The sequence below is a fragment of the Sinohyriopsis cumingii genome, chromosome 1 (assembly GCF_028554795.1).
Source record: "Sinohyriopsis cumingii isolate HCF-2022 chromosome 1, ASM2855479v2, whole genome shotgun sequence".
Classification (NCBI taxonomy): Eukaryota; Metazoa; Mollusca; class Bivalvia; order Unionida; family Unionidae; genus Sinohyriopsis; species Sinohyriopsis cumingii.
The window spans coordinates 150,147,277-150,160,676 of NC_142961.1; the positions used below are offsets into that span (position 1 = coordinate 150,147,277).

Genomic DNA, 13,400 nt, shown 5'->3' on the forward strand with positions numbered 1-13,400 from the left:
AGTTCATTTTTAAAAATCTACACTATAAACATATTGCGTCAGTGACAAAGTAAATAATTGAATCATCTGATTGTATCTATGGACGATTCCAAGTTAACAGATGTCTTTCCCAAGGGTAAACTTCAATAGATGATGATACCGTACGTTGTTGATCCAGATTAAAGCATCGCGTAGAATAATACCTATTTTAGAACAGTTTAATAGACTAAACAGTTTAATAGACTAAACAGTTTAATAGACTAAAAGGGAAAAATTGTATATTGACCGATTATCTCTGTATCACTTTTATGACTCTCTCTCTCTCTCTCTCTCTCTCTCTCCTTGTACAGGGCCATTCAAGTGTCTGAATTAGAACAGCTCAATCTTATTTTTAATAAAACATTGCAGTTATAAATGTCTGTTTTACAGTTGTAACTCTACAATTTAAAAAAAAACAAAACACAATTACTGAAACTTCCAAGGCAAAGTTGGGTGGCTGTGGAATAGTTCCGTGTTATTCTCATCTTTTACCAGAGGTCCAGAATTTGTATTCAGAGATAAAATATAGAATTAAAAATCAAATTCACATAAATAAATAAACTCCATTCTGCATTCTCACAATACATGTTAGCAGAAATATTTATAACAAGAAAATATTCATGTCAACCATTACGACATTATTATAAACTTAGTTTCTATGGTAACTGCATTTACTAAATATTCAGATATACATTCCAAAATGTATTCATTATTTAATCTTTTGTTGTTTTTTTTTCATATAAAAGTTGGTAAATATTTAGTGCATACAACAGAGAGAGAGAGAGAGAGAGAGAGAGAGAGAGCAGGACGAATTGCAATAAAATGATCACGTCTTCAATACTTTCATGGCATATTTGACACAGTCTAAAATAATATTATGTAAGCTCATATCTGTCAGTGTTAGCTTGCAAATCCGATAACCCGCCTAGCAATCTACGTATTAGGTTTATTTTGTACTGATATCAATATATGTATTATTCAAAGCTGAAATTCAATCTCGAATCAATCCTCTTGACAGTCTTGATACAAATCAAAACAATACTATTCATTTCAGCGGTAGTTTAGTTTGCTCCATCTAGCTATAATAGATTATCCTCAGTTGTCACCACAGTTAAATAGTGACACTGGTATGAATTCGAGTTTGTGCTTGGTGGGCTGCTTTATTTTTCATGTTGCAGATTTTTTTTTTTTAAATTTGGCTGATTGGACACATCTTGCTGTTTTAGATTGATATTCCATGGTGAAATAAAAGAGATGTACATTGAAAGTACTTGTGATCATGAATACATGTAACTACAGGTGCACGTTGTTAGGGGTATACCGCTGTATCATTTTCCGGAGATAAGAATCACGAACTTTCTCACTGTACCGGTACTTCAGTAGTTTCTGTCAATAAGGAATGCACGAATTAATAATATTAACAGCAGGTTTTCAGTTTTCATGACAAAGCAATTCAATTTTTTTTTCTTTATGAATGTACAAAACAGTTTAATTTATCACAATATAATTTTTAATATTATAACTATCCTTATATTTTTAGTCCTTATATCACATGCTTGACATGTGTCACGTATGCCAAAGTGGTGGGGAAATGAGATGCTGTGAAAGATATTCGGGCCAAATACAACTGTTGGAAAAGTTTGGATTAAAACGTGTAATTTTTAGTCAATTACTAGCATATGTTAATGTGTTAAGATTTATACTTTGTAACACTGCGCTGCGTATCATCCTAAGATTTCCAGGGGAGCAGTTGGTTTCCTTTTGAATTTGACATAATTTCTCTAGTTTACTATATATTTTCTCGCTTAATAAGTAAGCGTGTTTTATGTTTACAGACACTCTCTCATAAATATCTTGCCCAGGTGTTAGTATCTCACTCGAGGATTTTCAGCCTACTGTATGGTGTAGCCAGCAAATTGTGGGCGTCATTGTTAACACTTCTTTTTTTATAAACAAGCTCTCAAATGTCAGAACACCTTCTTCCAGTGTGTCAGCCATAGTGTGTGCTTAATTATCCCACTTTAGTTACAGCTTTTAGATTACAACTTATAGAACAATTAACAACATATAGCAAATTCATCTACTATAACGTACTGACAATTTTTTTTTAAAAATCGGAGGGAGGGGCTGCGATTTCTTTTGAGCTGAGATATAAAAAAAATGTAACTGAGTGTATTTTTTTTCTTCTTTCAAATAACGTAATAGATATAGGACGGTGATATGTTGCTATAAATTAGAACGCGATTTTTTTGCAGCTATCGACATATGGATTTTTCTTTTTTTAATTTCACTGCCCTGCCCCAGAACATTAAACTGTCGGTTCCTAACATAATTGCGGTTTACAGTGGCACATGTCGCTGTATGTCCAGAAATACCGCGACATACGGCGGTACAATATTTTTCATGGTACCCATATCTACATTATTGAATCACACACACACACACACCTTATTGTAAACTACTTTTATTCGTACACTTGCTCAGTTTTGGTAGGGAGTGTGTACAGTACACTTTTAAATTTTTTTTATTTAGAATGGCAAGAAATCCGGACAACTGGAGAGTCATGTTTACATTTATAAAGCATCATTTTTTTTATACCAAAGTACATATAAATTATACATGTTTCATCCCACCATCACCAGATCCGTATAAAAACAGAACATTGAAGATGGTGCATATGATGAACTCCACCTCTAACTGAAACATTATTTTCGAAAGAATAACTCTGCCTTCTTTGGCCTAATGGTTTACGTTTTGCCTCTTTTTTGTTTTCTGTCTTAAATAATTCTTTGTTATTTTGACTACCTTCCTTAAAATTAAAACCATGGAAAATTTAATTGACAAGTAAATATATGATAAATGGTACTAAATGTTCTGATAAGTCTCTGCTTGCTTTAAATTTGTATCCTACGAACAAAAATAGAGACAACTGTTTTAAACTGACTTCCTGTTTCAGCCACTATGATTTAGTGTTGGCGCCAAACATGTACTTACGAATCATATGATGCGTCTCAGATACAAGGGTCACTGTACAAATCAATTTACTTAGACATACCAAGAACAATGCAGGTTATGTCCGATATATTGTGTACTTATGACTGAGATAAAGCTATTATCGTGCTGCATAAGGTGGTTTGTTTTCTTTTGTTTTAATCGTGCACCCTGTTGCATAAGGAAGAGAAAGAATTCCTACGACAGAGGATAGGTAGACGACAGCGGAAATGCGCCATTCATTTCAGTTATTGGAAGATACATAGTTTCGATGCATGTTGACCCACAGATGTACAGATTATGAACATTTCCCTATCTGGTAGTAAAGATAACACAGATATCGTTTTCACTATACAAGTAAATGCTCAGCCCAGTTAATCTCAAGGATGCACGTGCAGCTTATCGATCTTGGTATTATTTTGTTCATACGTCATCAATTACATTCGTCAAAGATGAGACAAATGTTGTTTTGTTTTTCTGTCCGAACAAGTACATTTTTTAAAAAATCTTCCCAATAAATTAAAAAATGTTTGTAAACGTATATCTTTATAGCACCTGTGTAAGAATAACACGTTTTTCATTTAACTTTGAATTTCAAATTCATTTATATAAAAAAAAATCCCTTTAAGTATCACGTGCTTATCTGGCATCAGCTCTGACAAACATCATGCATCAGTTACTAGGCAGCTTTCAATCACATGGATTGCATGCGAAACCGAGAACTCTTTACGACTGCATGTACGTGGGTGCGTATTAGAAAGGAGATAAGATATGTTTTACATGTGAGTTTATCTACCCTGTGAGATTCAACAGCTAAGGTATTTGTGCTTTTCGCGTAGGAATATGACGCTGTGTTTCATATAACAATTGGTGTCGGTTTCTAAATATCCTACCGTACATTTTAAAGTAAGTTTTCCAAACAGCGTGTTCTAACAGGCTTGGAATACCTTGAAAAATAAAAGATTTTATAGTGCCTTGAAAGGAACACGTTTTGCTAGCATCTTCCATCGTTGAAGTATATGCACCTTGACACAATTACGAATTATTTCCATAACGCATTTGTGATACGATAGCGAAGTGGCCTTGAATTCGTAAATCTTGAGAGTGTGAGATTGAGCATTAAATACGATTAGCTACTAAAACGGATTGTATACAAGTGTTAGCTTTTGTCACCAAAACTTCCAGTATATTTTTCTAGACTTAAACACAAGAGAAGCTATCGTTTCTAAAATCTGAGGGTTTTATGACTGGCATTTTCTTTATACCACGTAACTTCCAAACTTTATTAGAAGCGTTGCATAATTAAATGGGAGGTGGGTGATCACATGCCTTCACATACAAGTCCGCAACTGACCTGGTGCGTCACCACCCGCACCCGATACGTCCATTTCACAAGGGGCAAATAATTCAGACGTAACAAAGATGCATTTGGATCCTCAAATTGAATGCGTGCAATGCTCGCTAGGGTATCCATCTGAGTAATCTTTGCATAAACATGTTAAAATGTTAATAGCTTGGAGTCTGTACAATGCTCACTGTGCAATAAATTGTTAAAATAAAAAATAAAAAAATATCTGAATCATCTCAAACGTAACAAAGAACAGTCCGAATAACGTTTTCTTTTTACCTTTCATAAAATATTTGTCTGGCATTGTCGATATTATAGCATTTAAAAATAACACACACGCATTCCTATTATCATACATAACCCATCTCTTCCGGTACTGTATGAACTTCATCTCGTTTTTTCCGTTCTGGTATCGTTGCCACCTTTTGTGTGAAGTGAACAATTTTCCACATACATTACAAACAAGCAAGTTTTCCGCCCGTATCATCAAAAATTTCAGAGGTAGTTTCTAGCACATTTTTTTTTCAACATTTGTTAAATTTAACGGGGTCCATTTTGATCCATGTGGAAGGGTTCTCCAAAGCTTTTGCAAATAGTATGTTAATAGTTGGCGGTTTGATAGCTTGTACTATCATGGATACAGTGAATACCGAGGTCCTCTCTTTATTTTTTTTTCCAGGCTAAGATCGTTTGTGAATCGAGAAATTTTCCACCGTTAGAGTGTTAACTTATTGTCCTTTTAACTTATTGATGATGTACAGTCCCTACCCACCCTTGTACAAGTCAGCATCAACGATCTCAATTACCATGGACATTGACATGATCCATTTTGCTAGGCGATCAAACTATTGTGATGAATTCCTTATTTCACGTGTTTTTACAGAAATGTATCACGGATGCATCTGAAGTGTACTATTAGGATTTAGTTCTAAGTGGGCTCAAGCAGGCATGTGAGAGGTTTATATATATATATATATATATATATATATATATATATATATATATATATATATGGCATAAGTTACATTATTTCACACCGCTCCGGTGGCCTAGTGGTTAGATAGAGCGCTCAATCCCCGGCCGAGTCATACCAAAGACTTACAAAAATGGTACTAACAGCTGCCTCGCTTGGCGCTCAGCATTAAGAGGTTAGTGTTATGACTGGTCGGGGTCGGCCTGGTGTCAGGATAATGTGACTGGGTGGGACATCATGCTACATGTCTGCGGCATGATGCCCCAGTGCTAGACATCACTATAAACAGGCCACACTGCAGACATCGTAGCGATATGACTGAAAAATTATTACAGCTACGTTAAAAATCCAAATCACACACACACACACGCACACACACACATTATTTCATACTTCTTAAACAAACGTTAGAGTTTTGTCCCTTTATTCTTGTAACGGTCACGTATCTCATTAGCACTATAGCACCATTGGCTTCCATAAAAGCTCAAACCAGACAAATACAATATGTTGGCTTGATTGTCATTTTATACAGATGAATCTACAGTATCATCATTTACATTGTACGACCACAACCAAATTTAAAATATTATTTTGTAGCGACACTTAAACTAGTTAAACGATGTCTATCTAATACATCGGTGAAGTAATTATAACATAATTTTAGTCTATACAAAAATCTGACTATACATCCCCGTTTGTTTGTACCCCCTAATATTTCAATAACGAAAACGTTTAATGTGATGAAAAGTGCTCAGAACTCAGTCAATTGAATCAATCATTTATAATTTCTAACTTAACTGTGACCAGAATGACACTAATAATGGCACTGCACCTTTCATGCTTAACGGACTTTCCATACTAACACGGCGCCATATTGCAATCGCTCTAGACTAGTTTATTTCCATCAGACAACATAACGAAGTAGTTCAACCTATTCGGTAACTGCCGGATAATTCCGTAAATTAACATAACGTTGAGAGTTTGGAATAATATCCCCTTGCACACATGACCATAGAAATTAAACCGCTTGTTAAATCCAAGTGAAAGGCAACTTTGTTGTTGTCATTCTTTTCCTTTGCTTGATTCGACATTGTAAATATCGGAAGCTGACGACATATGTACGTACATCTGTAGTTGTACACACCCCTTTGCTGAAAATGAACTTGTCCAAAAACTGGAAATGGATCTCGAGCGAGTCCGTCTATTATATTGAAAACTTCCGTTAAGCATGAAACGCGCATAAGATGACGGTGTTAGGGTCACTCGACTCTCAGTCAGTTAGAAATTATAAATCAGTAAATGAATTGACTACGTTACTTGCACTTTTTATCGGGGAAGTATAGTCAGACTATAATAAGATACTTCTGTTTCCATGCTATAGTCTCATTATACATCCCCGTTTGTTTGTAACCCCCTACCGATTTCAATAATGAAAACGTTTTATGCGATAAAAATTGCACAGAACTAAGTAAACTGAATCACTGATTTATAATTTCTAACTGACTCTGACCAGAATGGCACTAATACTGGCAACCCCTTCACCTTTCAAGCTTAATGGACTTTCCATATTAACACGACGCCATATTGCGTACACTATGGGTTAGTTTATTTCCATCTGACAACATAATGACGTAGTTCACATGTGATTTTGATTTTTAACGTAGCTTTAACGATTTTTCAGTCATATCGCTACGATGTCTGCAATGTGCCAGTTTATATTGATGTCTAGCATTGGGACATCATGCCGCAGACATGTAGCATGATGTCCCACCCAGTCACATTATCCTGACACCAGGCCGACCACTCCTAACACTAACCTCTTAATGCTGAACGCCAAGCGAGGCAGCTGTTAGTACCATTTTTGTAAGTCTCTGGTATGACTCGGCCGGGGATCGAACCCGAGGCGGACGATCTAACCACTAGGCCACCAGAGTGGTAATCCTATTTGGTAACTGCCGGATAATTCCGTAAATTACCAGAACGTTGAGAGTTTGGAATTTGTACACATGAACATAAAAGTTAAACCGCTTGTTAAATCCACGTGAAAGGCAAATTTTTTGTTGTCATTCTATTCAACATTGTAACTATCGGAAGCAGACGACATATGTATGTAGTCGCAAACACACTCGTTTGCTGAAAATGAACTTGTTCAGGAATGTGGGGGTGTAGTGGTTGTCTAGGGGTGGGGTTCTTCTTATAGACTTTAACGAATTATGAGAAGTTCCCCTGGTCCTTATTCAGAAGGTTAATTCTGGACACTATATTATTTATTGACTAAATATATTTATGGCTACGAGCCCCCAGTCAGCAATGCCGACAGTTAAATTAAAGAAATACAAAGATGAAATTTAAACAATAACAATTTAATAAATGAAATTTAAAAGAATTTAAAGTAATCAATGTCTCTCTTTCACCCAATGATCCCTTTGATCATCATTTGAGTTCACAGTGTGAGGAGATTTTTCCCTTCTTGAGTGCTACTCATCTAATCTCTCCTTTCGTGATCTCCACTTCCGCTTCCTCTTCTATAATCCTTGTTCCTTGCCGTTATCTTGACTTCCGGTTCCTCTTCTAGTATCCGGAACCCTTGACGATATCCCTTGAGGTCACCCGAAATTCACTCGGTATCTCTCACCGTCACCCGAAATTCTCTGAACTTCTCTCGTCCCCCGAAATTCTCTGAAATTCTTTCGTCCCCCGAAATTCTCTGAAATTCTTTCGTCCCCCGAAAGCTTCCTGTTGAAAGGTATAATGCATTAGCATAGGGTTATAAAAATCTTCCCTCACACTACGTCACTGAACTGAACCATCAGTTTAAGGCGGGACATTTGGGTCGCGCATGCGCACACATCGAAATTCCCATACACTTCCGCCGCTTACAAAAATGGCGCCATAACACAATCACACAAAGGATTCAAATATCTACATACTGAGCCCTATCAGTATATACATACAAAATATTTCAAACATGATTGTACTAAAATATTACTACGATTAGTAATATGACTATCTATATATTTATATATATTTATATATATTTCCTACACAAGCGTACCAAATCCACAATATTCACATTCAAATGGTGATAAACGGCAATCCGTTACTCAATGGCAAAATCTATCATTACGTAAACAAATTTCTTGTCTACCAAAATATAACTACGCAAAGAATTACAATATTAATTCTTATAGCGGCTAGCGAGCAATACAATTCTTCACAAATACAAATCGTCCTTTCAAAAGGGCGTAAACGTAATAATCCACGAAATAATATGCACACATATTACTAGCGAAAGAAGAGAACATTTTCGCCTCACAAATCAGGTGTACATGGTAACATTATGAATAATGAGGCAACGAATCAACATCGTAATCAATCGTAAACAAAAGTACTAGCTAAAGTCATGAAAAAAATGCAAAATATTAAGGTCATAATTAACTATTCATACTTCAATACAAGTAAAATGTATACATACGACAAAATTCTCTTCAATTAACAGCAGTCGTATCAAGCAGAATCAACGTAACATCAAACTTACCTGATCGAAGCTATTTCATGAATTTCCTAAATTCCGCCAATTTTTACGAATGGCTAACGGAGTGTGTGTCACTGCGACTCTTAAACACCAACTGACGAATTTCAGGCTTGTACCAGTCTTATGTCAGTTTCTCGAATCAAGTCCCACCTACAACGCATCCCGATTGGATGGCGACGGACTCTGGTCATTTGATCGAACTGTCAATCATAAAAATGTCAGTCTGTGTGTCCCCATGTACTGTCCAGCCTACCATTGTCGGCTTCCGGCTCTTTGAAGTTGTCTACGTCACGTGTTCCCATGTACAAAGATTCCCGCCAGATTTCCACTCAAGAGCTCAAACAAAGACTGGGTTACGTAAGAGGATTAGCCAACTTAGGCACTTGGAAAAACAAAGCTTACCTGGCTCCACTTACAGACTTATAAATACATGTATAATACAAGGGGTTGGGGTAAAACATCACATCCCCCCACGCTTGAGAATAAAATCAGGATTTTATTCACTCAAACTAAAAAAGCAAAAGTGTTACACGATATAAGAACAAAATCAGCAAAATGAACTAAATGCTAAACTGAGTATGAACACGAAAATATAACAAATGATCTATATCATTTCGGCGCTTCTACTCATGAAATCTGCGCCTACGTTTTCAGATCCTGTCACGTATCTGATCTGCATCTGGTACTGCTGTAAAAACAGCGACCATCGCATCAATCGACCATTGGACAACTTTGCCTGCGCCAGATAGGCGAGTGGTTGGTGGTCGGTCTCCAATATGAACTTACGTCCATATAGGTATCGCTCGAACCGTGATATGCCGAACACGATTCCAAGACATTCCCATGTGTCCACCCATGAGACTCTCGTGTGCAAGTTTCAGTACTTCGCAACGCTTTTCCTTTGGCACGACGACTTGCTTGAAGTGTTCGTTGTGTTTCCTGGCGTGGCGATACAAGATTCCCTTCTTGTAGACAAACTTCACCGCGCCGTTCGGAGTTTCCCTTTCTGTTCCCGCTTCTGCGTGTTTGTGCAACTGCGCCAGAGTTGCGTCCTCCTGTTGCAGCTTCCTTAACTCCGCTGGAATAACATTACTAACCGGTGTCGATGTAACTTGGATTGGCTTTTGTTTCGGCTGTCGACTCATGGCCCTGGTTTCAACAGCACTCACTGGCATAGGTGTGCAGGTTTCGGGGTTCGGCTGGGGTAACACATAACGGCAACCCAATATGACGTCATGTGATAGCCCCTCCAAGCAAGCAGCTTCAATTTTCCCCTTCACGTATGGTGAATCGAGGTCAATGACAGCTACTGGTAATGAGTCACGCGCGCAGTTCGCGTACTGAACTTCTATTACCTCCCCTGTATAGTCCTCCGGCTTGACATATTTCTTGTCGACAAGCGCGGGGACGCTGCACCCAGTGTCATACAAGATGGTGGCGCCTTCACCATTGACAGTTGCGGCCGCAAGGTTGGCTGGGTTGCGACTCGCTTCCGGCACACCTTCCTTCTTAGCTACGACATTCACCTGGGTCTGCCTGCCCTTGGGACAGTCCCTGGCAAAATGCCCCAGGCGCTTGCAATTAAAACATGTCGGCGGCCCTCGCCGACTTGCAAGTCCTGGTTTCGTGGGTGAGGCCTGTCCAGGTCGATAGGCGGCAGCCCTACCTGTAGGTGCCCCTCCGACCTTCCCGTCGCCCTGACGGTTACGGACAGCCGGCTCAACCTCCCCCATACGACGCGACTCAGAGGGTCGGGGTCGGTCAGCAACCCCGGAACCTCCACTCTTCGAGTGCGCCTGCTCGTATCGCTCCGCCATGTTAGCGATCTCTTCGAGCGTCCGGTGTTCTCTTTCTGCTAAGAAAACTGTCAACTCGCGACGGTAAGTACCCAGGACATGTTCCTTGAGTATTACCTCGCGTAGCCCTTCGTACGTGCGTTCGACTTCGGCCATTTTCATCCACTTCTCAAATAAACCTCGAACACGGTTGTGGAATTGAGAGTGGGTCTCTGTTACCTTTTTCACCGAGTCCCGGAAAAGTTTCCGGTAAGTCTCGGCGGTCAGCCGATAATGGCAGAGAAGCGCCTTCTTGAGGGCAGTGTAGTCATCAGCCTCTTCTGCAGTTAAGCCGTGGTAGACTTCCCGAGCTGCACCTTGCAAAAAGGCTGAGACATTAATGGCCCAGTGCTGTTCAGGGACCTGATGAGCGCGTGCGAGTTTCTCAAACTGGACGAGAAAATCGTCAATAGCCTCCTCCCTATCATTGAAGCGTGACATGTTGATCTGGACTATCCGGTGGTCGATGGAAGGTCGGCCGGTTGTTCCAGAGCTTGTACTGGCGTCGTCCCGTCCGTTGGTCCTAGCTTCAACTCTGACCTTTTCCATCTCCAGAGTGTGAGCGAGTCTGGCTAGCTCCAGCTCTTTCTGGGCGTCTCGGTCCGCTGCTATCTTGGCTAACTCTTGGTCCGCTGCTATCTTGGCTAGTTCTCTCTGGGCTTCTCTTTCCGCTGCTTTTTCGGCCTTCCATTCCTTGATCCTTTCTTCTATAAAGGTTGCCAGGCGATCTCCCTCGTATCCAAGATCTTCCGACCCCATGGCGCGGTATTCCTTTATCATTTGTCGTTCGGTAGCCATTATACTAATGTAAAGTGATACCTTGTCTCAAAATTCAAACAATATACAGATATTTGTAATACCAGTTTAAATACTTACCTGTCGACAACAACTAGTTTCGTTCAGGTAAGATATTTGTTCGATATCTGCTTCACACGTACTGCTATGAATGGAAGATCTACAAAGCCTGCACATATGACAATAAAAATACAAGATGAGAAAATCACAAAATTTCAAATACAAAGAATGGAAAATATCTCACACTGTTCACTAATACTTCTACCAATAACTTTAAGTCCCAAAATAATATATATGTCTAATTCATATCCCGGACGAAGCGCCCACTGTGGGGGTGTAGTGGTTGTCTAGGGGTGGGGTTCTTCTTATAGACTTTAACGAATTATGAGAAGTTCCCCTGGTCCTTATTCAGAAGGTTAATTCTGGACACTATATTATTTATTGACTAAATATATTTATGGCTACGAGCCCCCAGTCAGCAATGCCGACAGTTAAATTAAAGAAATACAAAGATGAAATTTAAACAATAACAATTTAATAAATGAAATTTAAAAGAATTTAAAGTAATCAATGTCTCTCTTTCACCCAATGATCCCTTTGATCATCATTTGAGTTCACAGTGTGAGGAGATTTTTCCCTTCTTGAGTGCTACTCATCTAATCTCTCCTTTCGTGATCTCCACTTCCGCTTCCTCTTCTATAATCCTTGTTCCTTGCCGTTATCTTGACTTCCGGTTCCTCTTCTAGTATCCGGAACCCTTGACGATATCCCTTGAGGTCACCCGAAATTCACTCGGTATCTCTCACCGTCACCCGAAATTCTCTGAACTTCTCTCGTCCCCCGAAATTCTCTGAAATTCTTTCGTCCCCCGAAATTCTCTGAAATTCTTTCGTCCCCCGAAAGCTTCCTGTTGAAAGGTATAATGCATTAGCATAGGGTTATAAAAATCTTCCCTCACACTACGTCACTGAACTGAACCATCAGTTTAAGGCGGGACATTTGGGTCGCGCATGCGCACACATCGAAATTCCCATACACTTCCGCCGCTTACAAAAATGGCGCCATAACACAATCACACAAAGGATTCAAATATCTACATACTGAGCCCTATCAGTATATACATACAAAATATTTCAAACATGATTGTACTAAAATATTACTACGATTAGTAATATGACTATCTATATATTTATATATATTTATATATATTTCCTACACAAGCGTACCAAATCCACAATATTCACATTCAAATGGTGATAAACGGCAATCCGTTACTCAATGGCAAAATCTATCATTACGTAAACAAATTTCTTGTCTACCAAAATATAACTACGCAAAGAATTACAATATTAATTCTTATAGCGGCTAGCGAGCAATACAATTCTTCACAAATACAAATCGTCCTTTCAAAAGGGCGTAAACGTAATAATCCACGAAATAATATGCACACATATTACTAGCGAAAGAAGAGAACATTTTCGCCTCACAAATCAGGTGTACATGGTAACATTATGAATAATGAGGCAACGAATCAACATCGTAATCAATCGTAAACAAAAGTACTAGCTAAAGTCATGAAAAAAATGCAAAATATTAAGGTCATAATTAACTATTCATACTTCAATACAAGTAAAATGTATACATACGACAAAATTCTCTTCAATTAACAGCAGTCGTATCAAGCAGAATCAACGTAACATCAAACTTACCTGATCGAAGCTATTTCATGAATTTCCTAAATTCCGCCAATTTTTACGAATGGCTAACGGAGTGTGTGTCACTGCGACTCTTAAACACCAACTGACGAATTTCAGGCTTGTACCAGTCTTATGTCAGTTTCTCGAATCAAGTCCCACCTACAACGCATCCCGATTGGATGGCGACGGACTCTGGTCATTTGATCGA

General features: G+C 38.6%; 1 protein-coding gene across 1 annotated transcript; it reads right to left on the reverse strand.

Annotated features, from left to right (window-relative positions):
- Window positions 1-7,677: 7,677 nt before the first annotated feature.
- Window positions 7,678-11,747, reverse strand: LOC149808142 (uncharacterized). The gene is made up of 2 exons (XM_089973814.1): window positions 8,869-11,747; window positions 7,678-8,066 (listed from the first exon to the last, which is right to left on the reverse strand). The coding sequence occupies exon 1, from the start codon at window positions 11,496-11,498 to the stop codon at window positions 9,648-9,650; it is 1,851 nt and encodes a 616-aa protein (XP_089829940.1). The 5' UTR covers window positions 11,499-11,747; the 3' UTR covers window positions 7,678-8,066; window positions 8,869-9,647.
- Window positions 11,748-13,400: the final 1,653 nt, after the last annotated feature.

Bases quoted from the DNA above. Each gene is read 5' to 3' on its own strand.
- LOC149808142 (XM_089973814.1), bottom strand. From the start codon at position 11,498: ATGGCTACCGAACGACAAATGATAAAGGAATACCGCGCCATGGGGTCG.